The sequence below is a fragment of the Chaetodon auriga genome, chromosome 12 (assembly GCF_051107435.1).
Source record: "Chaetodon auriga isolate fChaAug3 chromosome 12, fChaAug3.hap1, whole genome shotgun sequence".
NCBI classification, from domain to species: Eukaryota; Metazoa; Chordata; class Actinopteri; order Chaetodontiformes; family Chaetodontidae; genus Chaetodon; species Chaetodon auriga.
In genome coordinates this window covers 2,517,130-2,532,412 of record NC_135085.1, presented here as the reverse complement: position 1 = coordinate 2,532,412, position 15,283 = coordinate 2,517,130, and the positions used below count along the sequence as shown (strand labels likewise).

General features: G+C 39.5%; 1 protein-coding gene across 7 annotated transcripts in view; it reads right to left on the bottom strand.

The window, feature by feature from the left end:
- Positions 1 to 1,390: 1,390 nt before the first annotated feature.
- dlgap1a (discs, large (Drosophila) homolog-associated protein 1a) overlaps positions 1,391 to 15,283 on the bottom strand; it is a 140,979-nt gene continuing 127,086 nt past the window's right edge. For all 7 annotated transcript variants that reach the window (XM_076746023.1, XM_076746029.1, XM_076746030.1 and 4 more), the window contains 5 exons: positions 13,686 to 13,967; positions 12,667 to 12,799; positions 12,139 to 12,230; positions 11,105 to 11,257; positions 1,391 to 7,158 (listed from right to left, as the gene is read on the bottom strand). In XM_076746023.1, the coding sequence (XP_076602138.1) occupies positions 6,934 to 7,158; positions 11,105 to 11,257; positions 12,139 to 12,230; positions 12,667 to 12,799; positions 13,686 to 13,967 (885 nt within the window). In that variant the 3' untranslated portion in view covers positions 1,391 to 6,933. The remainder of the gene's footprint in view (positions 7,159 to 11,104; positions 11,258 to 12,138; positions 12,231 to 12,666; positions 12,800 to 13,685; positions 13,968 to 15,283) is intronic.

Below are 15,283 nucleotides of genomic sequence, written 5' to 3'. Positions count from 1 at the left end.
AGATGTCTGTACTTCTTCTCTTAGGCCTGGGCACACTATCAGATCAGTGTTGCAAGGGTCTGATAACTCGTAACTTATGCTCCAGTGGATGGTGAGAGTCAAAGAGTATCGATCTGTGTATGTGGTTTTCCTATATACTCCAATATGGAGGTTCCTGTCCTCTTCATTGTGTACAGTACAGTCATAAAAGGTCAAACTGTTGTTCCTGATGTCCTCTTATTTGAACTTGATGTTACTATCAACTGAGTTGATGTGTTCTGTGCAGGCTTGTACTTCCTGAGCTTTGATTTTGACCCATGTGTCATCCACATGTCTAAACCAGTGGTGCTGTTCCTCTGAAGGAATTCAGGGGTCTCCCTCTACTTCTTCCATGCAGAGGTTGCCCACAATGGGAGATACTGCTTTGCCCATAGCACAGCCATTCTTTGCTTGTAAAACCTCCTGTTGCACTGAAAGTATGTAATGTTCAGACATAAGTCCAGAAGATTCAAATCAGGTCTGGGCTGATTTTGGCTATGCTGTTGAGGGTGTTTCCTTACGGTTTCCAGCACTTCCATGGTGTCACATCATAGGAAACTATGGTTTCATCAGGGTCTAGTTGCAGTCCTCGAATCTTGTTCACAAAGTCCTTGGAGTTTTGAATATGGTGAGGCGTGTTGTCAACCAAGGGGGATAAAATTATAGATGTATGTTTGCCAATGTTGTAAGTAACTGAGTTCATGCTGCTGACAATGAACCTGAGAAGTTCCTTCTTTATGAATATTTGGGTGCCCATACATCCATGGATGACTTCTCCAGGATACAGGCAATTATATTATTCACAATTGATGGTTTTCTCCTACTGTTGCTGGGTTTTTTTCTTTCATAGGCATTAGTATTAGCTGAATAGTGTGGAGACCCTGGCATGACAGTTTGCTGTGTTAAGGACCACCGTACACCTTCCTTTATCAGCTGGTAGGATAGTGATGTTTTGGTCCTTACTCTGGACAAATGGTTTGAACAAGGAAGAAGGCTATTCATGGAAAAATATAGAAACCATCCCTCATCAGAGAAGGCGGTCTATGACAACACTTATCCTCCACCTTACAATGCTGTCCTTTCATCCCTTCCCAGGAGATTTAACAATTTTTCACAGCTGGTCTCATTTGACAACCTTAACCAACTGTCTGTCTGTCACACTCCTAGCCACACCAAAGTTGTTTAAACAACCATGAAAATGGCACTACAGAGGTTAAGTACCAGGGACTGCCCACCCGCCAAAAAGAACTGAAGAAGCCCCTTGGATGAGAAGCAAAAGGTTTTCAAGTTTCCACATCCAAGTCCAGTTGCCCTTGATTCAACCCTCTTTGGACAACCATGACCTGGATGACTTACAGTTTCCACAGACATCTTGTATGTTGGTTTTGTGGGGGTGGTGGGTGTTGCATTAAAAGGGGACTCCACCAATTTTGTTTTGCACTTGCATAAAGGTGGTGAACTGACTTGGGTTTAAAAAGAATGGTCGAAATCAAAGCTGCAGAGGCTGAGATATCCTGACATTCAGTGCTTAGTGAGAAGCTCTGAAAATGTTGGATCCTACATTTCCCATAATGCAACTTGAAAGTGTCTCTTTGTTAGATTCCCCTGCCCAGTAAACACACACATCCTTCAAACTCCCCATCTCCAGGTTGTAACACAAGCTTTCTGTTATAAACATGTCGTCTCCAAGCCCAAGCTGAGAGAATCACTGTGATGTCATCAGGGTTATTTTCTGAGGGTCGACAAGGCTCCTCCAGAGACACAGATGACATTGCAAAGCTGTTTTCACAGGCTGAGTGGGACTCAGAAAGATGAGAAAACATTTCATGGGTCACTAGAGTGTCCCATTAAAGCGATAGTAACAGAAATGACGATAAGGCTGGTTTTTAAAAAAAGATACAGAATTCGTAATATTATCTATAATTTTGTTTGATTTACAGTAACAAAATAAATGCTTTCATGTGTAAAGCTAGCTAAGCTGACCATGGCAATATAAAAATAACATGTCTGGCTTGGTTGACTAAGCACCAAAATTTAAAATAAAAGCACAGAGGTTCAAGTTAAATGTTAGGTAAAAATACATTTTAACTGATGTATTTGTACTGGATTGTGACATACAGTAAGAATATGAATAAAATATATCACAATGTGTGTCAACATGATGAATATGCGGAGACATATATTACAGGTCTGTATGGTTGAGAAATTGAACATAGCATAGCATATTTTAAAGAAATACCTAGAGCAATTGTACTATATATTTGCTTGTGTAGTGTTTAAGAAATTGTATTTCCTTTCTGTGATTTATGCAGAGCAGAGGTAATGTTCCATAATGTTGGTCAAAATACAGTGAAATTCATTAGTTGGGAGCATTTTGATGCTATATGTGCTGCCAATCAATTGCTTGTAACAGTTTGAATCTATTTGTAACATTCAAAATTCTTTTAATTTTGAAGGTTAGATGCCCTAATTGAAACAGACTTAATATCAAATTTGCTACCTCTTCAAAACTCAAAAACCAAAGTTATATTTTACTTTTGTGACCCTAATCAAAACAAGAATATCACACTGTATTTTTGTCATCCAGCCATATTGTCATTTCTGGTGACTAATGCACAAGACAATAAAATAGTACATGAACAGTTTTGGTGGAGTTATCCTATTTATCCAGAGTCAGATTAACACTTTGATATATGAAAATGACACACTCAGCGACAGAAATATAATTATCAACTATAACTTAATTCCAATTATAAACCTCTCATCACTGGAGAAGGTCAATAAATATTCCCTGGATGGAGGTGCTGATTGTGCTAAACAGTGGTTCGGATTCTTTCCTACAGCATGCTCAGCGACTCTGGGTAAGTAGTATAGTATTCCTTGATCACAACTCCATTTGGAGTGTAGTCTAAAATAGTACACAAAAAACAGTAATGGTAAACTATCAGAACACACTGAGAAGTTTACTTGTATCACCCTTCACAGTATTTCTATGTATTTGAGAGCCTGGTCATACTAACATTTATGATAGCAAATTTCTAAGTGATATTTTCTACTCAATGTATTTCAACCGGAGGGAATTATCACGAGCCATGGATATAGCTGTGGTCACAAAACATACCTGTTCACTGTTTTCACATTTAATTCTTTGGTGAATTCTAAAATGTGAAATAGCTCAGTAAACTAGTAGCAAAGGTGAACTGATTCTCCTGACCTCTGATGAGGATGCTGCAGAGTGCAGAATGAAGGAGGCCATCTTTTAGTTCAGCAGGGTTCTATACAGTTCACGGTTGGCCTTTTTGTTGATGAGATAGCCAGCTTGTTATCTTAACTGATGGTGAACCTCTGCCTCTGCCTGCAATCACAATGATGTGAAGGAATGTCACCTTCCAAATGTTTAATGTGACCAAGCCCTCAGAGTCATCAGAATTCAGTTGCCTCACAATAATATTTGGAGCTGGATATTATACTCAAAGCCTCCACCTGAAGGTAAAACCATTATACCAATGTAGAAAAAGTAATACACAGCAGATTATAATCTCAGGCCATCTAGACATAATCATATCACCCAATAATGACTTTCTGTACGATTTCAAAAGTAGTCAAAGATACAGTGTAGATAAAAACTGGCCTCATCTCTGTGCAGCTCATTGGTTGGCAAAAAACTGAAGGTTATATGCAACTGTCAACATACTGTGTCATCTAATTGAGACAATCTGTAGTACTGAAACAATATTTCTGAAAATCAACTATTTGTCATTTTGTTCAGTGACCTCTGAATTATCTCCAGGTCCCTTGAAGCTCTTGTTTGGCAATGACTAATGGCTGGATTTATAGCCCTTTTTTGTATCCTTTTAAACAGCCAGAATATCACATCTATGTTACAACCAGTTTCAAATTACTATATATTTCTCCAAATGATTTAAATCTCGGCAAGGCTTGTCTCAGCAGAAAAAACTGCATTTGAACATCTTAAAAATAGAAACATCAATTACATGTTTAAATAGCATAACTAGAGTAGCTACTTTTGAGATGTTATGAGATTAATACTACACTGCATATTTGATTCAGTCTCATTCCATCTTAATTATAGGGTATTGTGTTACACAATAAATCTCTGAGCACTTCCATAAATGTCACTATCTCCACTAAGTATTGCTTTAGTGTAACTATACCCTGTAAAAGACAAATGACCTTGAAATCCAAGAAAGAGGAGTGACATGAAGATCAAACCGAAGACAGAGTAAATGTGTGACCTGTGCACACGTGCTGATCATACAAACACCCATATCAATTCAGTTCTCAGCATTATTAGGCATTGTTTCCCCAATAACATAGTATGTCTGACAGTATCAGCACTTTATAATTCATTTGATGGCTTTCTATGTTACACAAGCAGGCTTTAATAAAAATTCTGTTTATTTACAAATTAACTTATTTTTTTAGTTTTGCTCATCAAAAACCAACTTACTAAAATACAGACAGGGCAACCACAAAAGTCATCGGACAGTTTTGAAACACATCCCCATTTTGATTCTGAATAAGTACAGAAGACTTGGTTAAAACCAATCTGATGGCTCCTGTTTGTGCCCTGTGTAGTCCCTGTGAGCCGATAATACGGCTGTGAAGCAACCACACTAAAAGAATGATGTCCAGAACTATGAAAATACATCTGAGTTTGTAAAAAAACAGAATTTTTCTAAACTATTGTCCCCATTTTTAAGAGGTTTCACCATAGAGGAAGAAAATACCAGTTGATCATTACATGAAGTTCCTATGTTCATTAAAGAACTGATGATGGAGAGGAAGATGAAAGATAAACAGTGATCATGGCGTTCTCTTCTCCAGGTGGAAGAGAAATACACTGTTTTTATATTACAACAGCCTGCAGTGCTCATACAGTCACAAGACCTGAAAGAATTACCTGTGAGTGCTGATGTATTCTGTATGTGTGAGAGTGCATATGAAGTGTTTTCACTTTGTGTTAATTACTGTTTGTTTGTGTGTGTGTGTGTGTGTGTGTGTGTGTGTGTGTGTGTGTGTGTGTTGTCCATCACCTCTGTACATATACATGTTTGTGTAATATTACAAGACCCACAGACAAAACTGTCAACATTTACCAAAGGTCAAACCAAGTCCTGTATGAGCTGACCAAACCTGTGAGGCTGAAAACACACTGCCACCAAATTCCAGTATACAACATACAACATGTAAACGTGGACTGACTGGTGTCTACAGAATATCGGACATTGACGCTGGAGGCCACGGTTGGCAACTCATTTCCTACTAACAGTCAAAGTTGATTTCCTTTAACCCTAAACAGATAAGTATGCTTCAAACAAACAAGCCTGTCTGACCAGTCAAAGTGCTTCCAGCAGTGCCACGCTGGATGGTGGAATGAAACGCCCATCACCATAGCTGCCTTTGCTGCATGCAACTGTCTCCCTGATTTTGATTTTAGATGCTGTTAGATTTTCCAACAAGAATCTTGTTTTAAGCATACTGATGCCTTAACTCTAACCAATAACTCCAATCTTTCTCTAACATTAACCAACTAGGTGAATTAACAATCTCACCCCAAGCTCCATTCAGTAGCTGTTTTAAAGCTTCTGATCAGACTTTCCCCAGCAGATGGACAAGAACTCTTTAAAGTGCTTGGAAAAATGGGAATTTAAGGTGGCTGAAACTAAAAAATTGTGTTGTAAATCAGCTCCATTTAGCAGGTTTTTTTAAAATTATTATTATTTTTTTAATTATGGAGTAGACATGCGCTGGAGGTCCACTGTAACATACTGTGGCTGTAATTGTGGCTTTATAAAATGGGACAATTGGCATGAGTTATTGAAACTTGGACACATGTATTCAAAGGCTGTACCCAAACATTACACTTGTGCTGCAAGTGTGTCTAATTCATGGATCAACACTATAAAATCTTTGATGTAAAAGTGGTTAGGACAGCTCTCACAGGTCATGGTCAACTGATAAAACCAACTGAAGGGTACCTTATTTTCAATCTTGTGGGTATTAATTCAAACGCACATAGCTTGGTCGGGGTGTAATGCAAAGCTCTCATCTGTATCTGGCGAGGGCTCAACTTTAGTATTTTAATTTGTAAAGTGGTTGTGCTATTCCTTGTTATTACAGATGTTTTTTCTTCAATGTACAATAGCTGACTTCATAGTTGACAAAATGTGAGTCAAGGAGGTTTTCAACTGATCATTTGAATCACTGATGTTCAGGGGACAGCCCTATCTCCACTGATATCTCTTTATGTCACAACAATATTTGTAATTGTATCTGTATTTGGATTATTCCAGAGCACTCCTCATACATATACCTTTATACTGACCCTGTGCAAGTGCAGCTGAACACTTTCTGAACATTTCTGACCACACCCAACTGCATCAGCGATGCTGGGTGTGGTCTGAGGTGAATCAGACCTCCAACTTTCAACCTTTCAAACATAAGTATGCTGTCTATATCTGATTATGAGGTAAAAAGAACACCTGTGGAACATCAGTAAGATTTAATTATGCACTGCACAACTAATCTGGTGAAAACTGATGATGAAAAATCTGAAAGATCTGATGAAGTTAAAGTGTCTAGAGTGTCTTTTTAATATGATTTCTGAACGCATTTATGGACATCTATCCTTCATGGACACTGTAAATCATGACTTGAATCGAGTTGTGTATGATGACTGCATTTATGAGCTATGATTCATAATATTACACTAAAAAGTTTTTTGTATCTGTTCAGAGTACATGACCTGCATATATCCAAATAATCTATTCATGTTTGGTTACATCCATATACTGTACCTTGGTGTGGACAACCATATACATTTTTGTGTTTGTGTTGTGTATGGTGTGTGTGTACTGCACGACAACCCTGTTTGTGTCCCTGGTAGTGTCCTCATAGCCTTGTTTGAGCCTCAGGTATGTAGATCTCGATACTGTCAGCGCTCTCCGTAGCAGAGTTTTGCCGTACGGATGCAGCTCTTTTGGCGGCCATCAGGCGCTTCCTGGCCTCCTGCCGCTGTTTCTCTGAGCTCTCCAGTGAGCGATCTCTGGCCAGAGGGGGGTGGTGGTGGGGACCCTTGGGTGGCTTTTTTGGCACTGGAGGTGGGAGCCGCCTCTCCTGGTGGGAGAGGATGGTAGGGGGCGAGGGGAAAACATTTCAGGAAAAAGACAAAGGCTACACGTATTTCTGTGTGTGTGTTTGCATGTGTGTATGTTTGTGATGCCCATTGTAACTGTGACCTTTAATACAGTAGGCTTTTGGTTTAATGTATGCCTGTGCATCTGTATGTGACCATGTTTACTGTAAGTGAAGAAGATGTGAGATGAATAAGGCAAAGTAATTATTTTAGTATTATAATAGGTACATTAGTTAATTGTCTGCAGGTTTAAACTGGTAGATCGCAGCTGAATCAGAATGCAGCAAATAGGTTTCTCATGAGAGCCAAGAGACTGAATTAGTGACTCTGATTTTAGCTTCTCTACCTACTCCTGTGAAGAGCTTTTGTCCACACAAAACTAAGCTCAGTTTGAGATGGTCTCTGTGTTAATCGACAGACCAACCTGAGGAGTAATGCTGTATTTCTCACATCCAGAGGTAACCATCCTGACTTTTGTAATATGGAATGACAAAGGTACCCCAAACATATACATGCAGTATAGGGTGAAAAGGTTAGACTTGCTTCTTGTAATAATGTAATATTGCACATGTCCTGTATTTTACTTCTGTTATATGGATGTTACTGTATCAGTTTTATTTGCCTCTAAATCCCCAGTTCATTTTGTGTTTTATGGTTGGTGTTCAAGCATGTCTTTCTAATTTTATCTCTAAATCTTCTGTGTAAACAGTGTGCTCCAAAGCAGAGTAAAATGTAAAATGTATTTGTGGAGAAGGAACATTAACCACACTATCTCCTGTCCATCTTGACATTGACAGCTATAATACACACAACAAAAAGCTACACATGGTGAGGTGGCTGCAGGCATCAGAATGAAGGAAGGAAGGAAGGAAGGAAGGAAGGAAGGAAGGAAGGAAAGAAGCGTGGCGAGATGGATGGAGGCAGACATAGATCTACGGAGGCCCAGGGGTGTCAAGGCCCTGAGGTGTTGTTGGCATTGCAGTTATGCTGACTGATGCGTGGCTGTTTGCAAGCGGCTTCACTGTCAACACAAAAAAGCACAAGAAGAAAAAGAAAACAATGAGAGCAAATGAGGAAGCCAGCAGATTCACAATGTATTCACAATGATGCAAAGCCACAACAGATGCTGCTGAAAGAGATCAAGGGAGCAGACAGAAGACAATAGACTAATAACAATTTACAGACACTCTACACGTGAATACTGTATTATGCACCATAGAAAAAAATAACAACCATGCACAACGAGTTAAACACCAGATGCCTGTTTAAAGAGGCCTTATTATGCTTTTTCCATTCCCTTTAGCCTATTCTATGTTTTTTTTTGTGCATGTAAAAGGTCTGAAAAGTTACAAAGCCCAAAGTCCACACCAAAAAGACTTGTTCTCTCTGACAGAAAACACTGCTCCTGAACTGCCTGAATGCCTTTTCTTCTGTAACTTGTCTACGTTACTATGTAACACAGCGCCACCTCCAGCTCGATGACCATCCTCCACTTAGCAGCCAGTTTCTCTGTTGTTGGCTGCAAGAACCAACAGAAAAGTGTTCATCTACTCCCATCATCTGAGGATAGATGGAAATGTGATGGAAATGTCCCCACAACAACTGGAAAACTGTTTGTGCATTTTAATGTTACTCCACCTGACCTGCTTTGTCAATGAGGACCGGTAATGGTACAAGCTCAACAATGGCTCGATGCCAGCTGTGCATGAACCTACTTCAAATTTGGAAGCTCTAAGTTGTTTTATTGTTTATTTGTTGGTTAGACTGTTTAACTTGACACAAGCATGTTACACAGCTAATGTGGCTACTCCCGCAAACTGGGAGGCATCATTTTGAACATTAAAGCATGTAAACCTATTCTGGTAAACACCTAAAATAAAAGTATGAACCTGAAAATGAGCATAATATGGCCTCTTTAAAGGCAGTATAAGGAAATTGTGCAAAGATGTTCTCATTCAGAATGACTGCTGTCACTTTTTTAAGACTGGCCATTATCACTTCAGTGTCAAACAAGTATGGCAGTCTTCCATTCAGGAACCTCCAGTGTGAGTACTCTCGAATTATGAGCTAATAAAGAGCTTTAGGGTGTAAAAGGTGAGACTTGAAGTTAAAAAACCGGAGCGTGTAATGTGCTCTGTGACAGGAAATATTTAGTTAAATATTTAAGCAACGACATGGTCTGTATGTAAAGCCCCTGCACAATGTTCGATAACAGCAGTCTTGCAGGTCCATTTCATGTCACACCGTTTGACAAAATCTTAGTTTCAGACTATGATCTCTACATAGAGACATGTCAGACTGATCATCAATCACCAACAATGGAAAAAAAATGCATGGAAGGATCAACTCACATCATCCATCTAAATTACTCTGAGGCTTTGAAAATACAGCAAAAAGCAAGCCTACTGTAAAGTATACTACGTCTTTGGGTAATTACAATGTGGCAACAGTCAGTCATTTCAAGTTGTATTCTGATTGGGTGGTTTATAGACATGGGATGAAGGCGCACTCACAGCGTCCTGTGAGAACTGAATGCTAAATGTGTGACATTTTGATACAGGCTGTTTTGGATCTCAAAAGCTCTGAAGAGCCATAGGTGAACATCAAAACTTTGATTACCAAAGATCTCACATAGTTAACTCATGGTTGCTGACCTTAGTCTAAAGCCCTTTTCAGATATGTAACATGTAAAATTGCGGTGGTGGCTTTTTGTCATTCAGACAAAGATGACTTTTATGTTAATGTTCCTTCTGGAACATTATGAGAGGCAGAGGGAACAGAGAGAGACAGAGGGAGAGAGAGCAGTGAGAGAGAGCAGTGAGCAACAGATGTTATTTCAAGGAGGAACAAGAGTGTCGACTGTTCTGTAAAGATACATCACAAGCCATGTTTCCATCTGAATGTAATGTAAATTTTAACTGAATTGACAGAAAATTGGCAAAAATAAAAAAAAAAAAATCCACATTTCCATCCGCTACCACTAGAAGAGGAGACGATGAGATGACGTAATTAAAAAAACATCAGTCAAACCTCTTACAATGAGGATATTAAGTTGGGAGTCTTGCTTAACATACTTGTTTAAATACTGTATGTAAAGCGACTTGCATAAAAGTGACCTCAGTGCTTGTTCAGACATGACAGTAGAAGTTAAACTGCCATCAGATTAACCTAAAGGGGTACATATCTGAAAGGGGCTTAACACACTAGAAAATATCAGTGTATCAGGGCCTTAAAATAAATATTGCAAGAAGTTAATGATAATGGTAACAAATGATGTAGTAGATGAAAATGTCAGCCATTCAGTAAGAACGTATTCACAATTTAATGCAAATCAATGAATATGATGTAACACAACATTGCACAGCCTTCATATGCAGCTTGAACACAGTAAGTAAGTGAGCCTGACTGAGGCTACTCTCACATTCAAGTAGCTCCTCTTTGTTGCACTTTTTTAAACTAGCTCTGGCTAGTGTGCTGCCTCTCTCTCAGAGAACCTCTTTGACATAGCTCTGTGTGTGTGTGTGTGTGTGTGTGTGTGTGTGTGTGTGTGTGAGAGAGAGAGAGAGAGAGAGAGAGAGAGAGAGAGCACATTTGTTTGGAACTATTGAGAGCTACATGAACCATATGACCAGGTGGCAGCGAGGTCAAAGAGTGTTGTGGGTCTCTTTTTTAACTGCAGGGATTTCAACTAAAAGTCTGATCAGGAAGAGTTTATTTCAGTAGAGACAGCTGAATAATTACCCAGCTAGCACAATTTGTGTTTACCTTACCTGAACTGAACCTTACATGGGTAGAAATTATGGGGAAGACAGACTGTTCAGTTTTTGATTTGGAGAAATCTCTTCTTTCTCTCATTCCATTCAGATGATGGAGTTCTCCCTGGTCAACCAGTCAGCCTAGTCATGTACTGACAGCTTGTGTGTTTACCTTTCTGTCAGGGGGATCCAAGGGTCTCCAGTTGTTTGCTCTGAGCTGGTGAAGCTCATCAAACTTGAGGCTTATGTTCTCGATCGATAGCTGAAGCATATCCCAGAAACCAGCCAGGTCTGAGGCCACAGGTCGAGGGTGGGCATTGGGGTTCTTTGACAACAGAAACGATGGAGATGGTGTAGAATGAATAATGTGAAATATGAAAGCCAGACAAGAGGAGAATGAACAAATGTAGTGTCACATATTAGATAATCTTCAGTTTTGTAGAGCAGCTGAAAATGTGTAGCAAAACATATAGAATACACAACATAAAAAGAAGATGAATGTTTATCTAATTACTGGTGTAGCAGGTTTCATCAAATTTGCCTTACCCCCTGAAGAGTGTTGTTCATTTGCTACTCAGTATGTTTAAATATGTTTGGAGAGCTAAAGAGCTTTGAAACCACCTTGGTGGAGGGTTTGGAGGGTTTGAGAGCAGCTGTGTTGGGTGGCACTGTAAGCAGCTTGACAGGAATGAAAGTGTAATTTTCTACAACAGGGGTCGATAAACTGTTCTACTCCAGGGCTTTTTAACCCTAAGAGATATGATCTTGCAGCACAAGAAAAACTGAACTAGATGTAGAATGTTTTCACCTATCAATGAATGGAGATCATCGTCATCAGTACCATACTGAAGTACATTTTCGTCCAGCCATCCAGCAGTTATTGAGATATCTATTCCACTTACAGAATGTGAATCGACTCAGTGTCATCATCTTTTAGGGTGGCAGGTCATTGACAAATCAAAGAAGATAGATAATAAGGTTGAGGAGAAAGGAACAAAATAAAAAAAGAAAGTGACAGAGAATAGAATAATTGGAGGAACGTGCAGGAAAAAATGAATGGGTAAAGGGCATTAAAACTAAAAACTTGTTAATCAAATTTTAGTTTGTTCAAAAGTCCATGACACAGAAGTGAAAGGTATAGCATTACTGAAAATTACTGGGTGCATGCTCTCAGTACAGGAGCGTGTGAGGGTGTTCCAGACTCACCAGATTCTCCTCACACAGCTCCCTGAACTGCTGGAACTTCTGGGACATGAGAAGTTGAGCACTTCCTACAGCACTCCTCATCTTTCCTAGAACTGTGAGCACAGACACAGAGTTTAGAAAGAAACCAACCTACAGCACATCTGTTATAGCCTGTTCTTGAGAAAATGCACATACAGTTAAAACACATCTTATTTTCCTGCTTACCGAGGTCACTGCATCTCCAGATGATGATGTGTAGTACATTAACTATGGTTGCTCTTGGTGCAATTACATGTTTTTAATTCACAACAACATCATTGCTGGGCCACTGAGAAAAAGAGCTGATGTCACATTTCATTTGCAACATTTCATTTTAACACCAAATTTTTGAGATAGGAAATCAAATCAAATACTGGTACATGAAAGTCTGTGCATTCTTCTTTATTCTCTGATTTTCTCATCTGCTTTGTTCTTGTGAAATTATGTGATTCCTATAAAGTAATATGCATACTTGGAACCTAGAAATGACAAACACACACAAAGACTTACTGTCCTCAGGCAGGGCATTCTCCCGCTGGTCGAGCTCCATCTGTCGACACCAGCCCTCCATGCGGTCAGTCTCTGCCTGCAGCAGTTTCAGAAACCAGCGTCCATCTCTCTGACACACTGACCGCTGCACCACCTGCCATTCAGATATTCAGACTTTCACAACGTATAGAGACACACCTGCAGAGGCATTTTGTAAAGACACTACAATGTAAGATCAAAGTTCCTGGGCAGATAAATCAAGAATCATGAGTACACTACAAGTTTATGAATAAAACTCATGCATAGAATATAAGTTTATGAATAAAATACTGTACATTTGCCATCTTCTAAGAATCTTGGCTTTTATTAAGGTACTTGTTTCACCTAATGACATTACTGCTTTACTGTTACAGTTAAGGGAGAAAACTTGTTTTTCTACTGTTCCAGCTAATTGATCTTCTTTTTTGATTGATTTTTCTTGTGTGAAGCTGAACACACATGTAATGAATATAAACAAATTAGCATCATCATGATATAATTGATAAAGTGAATATGCTAACAAACAGATGCTTATTTACACATTCAGAAGATGCAGAGCAACATTAACATTCATTTGGTGTTGTGTTGGGACACAGGATGAGTGGAAGTTCAACAGTCATTCTTCTTTTAGCTCTAGTTTGGTCTCTACCAACTCCTGAGAAAAATACCAGCTACTCTCTAATCTTGTCTGACAGCTGTTTGGTGCTGAGCAGCTAGTGTGCAGTGGGCTTATCAGAGGTTTTTCACCGAAAACAGCTGCCTGCTCCTGAGGCTAAAAGGTTCCATAGAGATGAAGAAACCTGCAGTTATGCAAATTACGATAATTCTCTGTTCTTTACAAAGCAACTCATTTCACATTACACAAAGTTGTTTCGTCTGTTTTTAATATAAAAATATTCATGCAGCTTTAACAACAGCTTAGCATTATGAAAGCATGAAATAAGAAATTAATACTGTTGAACAGCCATGGAATTGTTCTCACGGGATAAGCTCCCACATACCTCAAGAATAGTAGAGCTGTTGAAGTTGACATCAAGTGGGTCATCTGTTACACTGTCTATCCAAGGGTCTGGAGGAGGGAGGATGGATGGGTCAAAGCCCACATCCTCATAGTCATCAGAGGCACAGGCGTGGTAGTGGTTCCCTGAGCCCTGGATGCTGACAGTGGAGGTGGCGGCATCACGAGAATATTGTCGTGAGATGGCACCAGATGACAGGACTTCCATGTCAGTGTCCGGGGAATCTAGAGGGGTGTCTAGCAGGTCCGCCATGTCCAGATCTGCCTGGATGGATTAATGAATAAATGTCAGTAAGTGACTGAATGAGCAAATGGTTGAGTGGTGCAGGTTTGTTAAGTTTATGTCTGACCACTAGAGGTGCACTCACTTGCAAATTCTGTTCAGTCTACTTGGGTAGGGTCAATTGTATTGTCATGGGTGTCAAGTCTATAACGCATGATAACACATCACACAATGTCACACACAACACGGTGTTGTACAGAAGTAAACATGGAGGCTACTAAAGTCAGCGTTTACTGTTTCAATTTTAAGTGGATGTGCAGTGGAAACCAGCAAATTTGTGAGCAGATGAAAACGAGGATAAAGAGAAAGACAGCCTTCTTCTCTGTGGAGGAGTGTGTGGCTGCAGAGTCAGAACCAGGAGTGGTGAGCTTGTGACATGAATGGCTTCACAGAAACAAATTTCATCCAAAAATTCTGGATGTCAAGAGCTAACTACATCTGTCAGTGCCTCTCCACAAAACTCTCTCGGCAAGACACAGCAAGAGTGTGAGTGACGTAAAAGTCGCATTAATTATTGCATGACTGTTCAGATCGAGGTCACATTGCAGAAAATCAGTTCTTTATCTGATTAGGACCACATACGAAAGTGGCCCAAATGATAATTGAAAACATCAGATTCCGTATGATTTTTTCTGTTCACATGTTCATGAAAAAACAGATCTGAGTCATATATAAGCAAAAAAACTAAAAAAAAGATTTGGGTCATTGGTGCCTGTAGCCTGGACACAGCCTTAGAATCTTGCTTAGCTGCTGTGACAAACTGAATGTTATATAACTTTCTACTTCTACTACTAAAAAAGTGAGATGCTAGTCATTGGCCTTGCTCCACATAGACATGAATTAGAACATTAACTCTTGACAACTACGTGATCTCTCAAAGTAAGAGAGGAGAGAGAGAGAGAAGGCAAATTGCCGGGCTGCATCACATGAGAATTCAAGATGGCAGGTGGGACCATGAGAGTTCAGCTGAGAAATGAGATGCAAGATGGAGAACGTGATTCACATGTCTCTGACAACAGGACGGCATGGAGCCCAGCTGAGTTATGCTACAACGCTGTCTGTGCATTTAACGTGTGTGTGCATTAAAAGGCACTTGGATGTGTGTGTGTGTGGGTGGGTTAGTAAAAGAGAAAGGGGAAGACACTCAAAGCAACGCAGTGAAGTCCTAAGAACTAAATGCAGTGGTTAACTCTTCAAAATAAGAAGAGCCACAAAAAAATGCAGCATTCACAAAACTATATAAAATGGAAAGATACTTTACACAGACAGCAATCAGAGAGTGCAAACTTCTTCCAAGG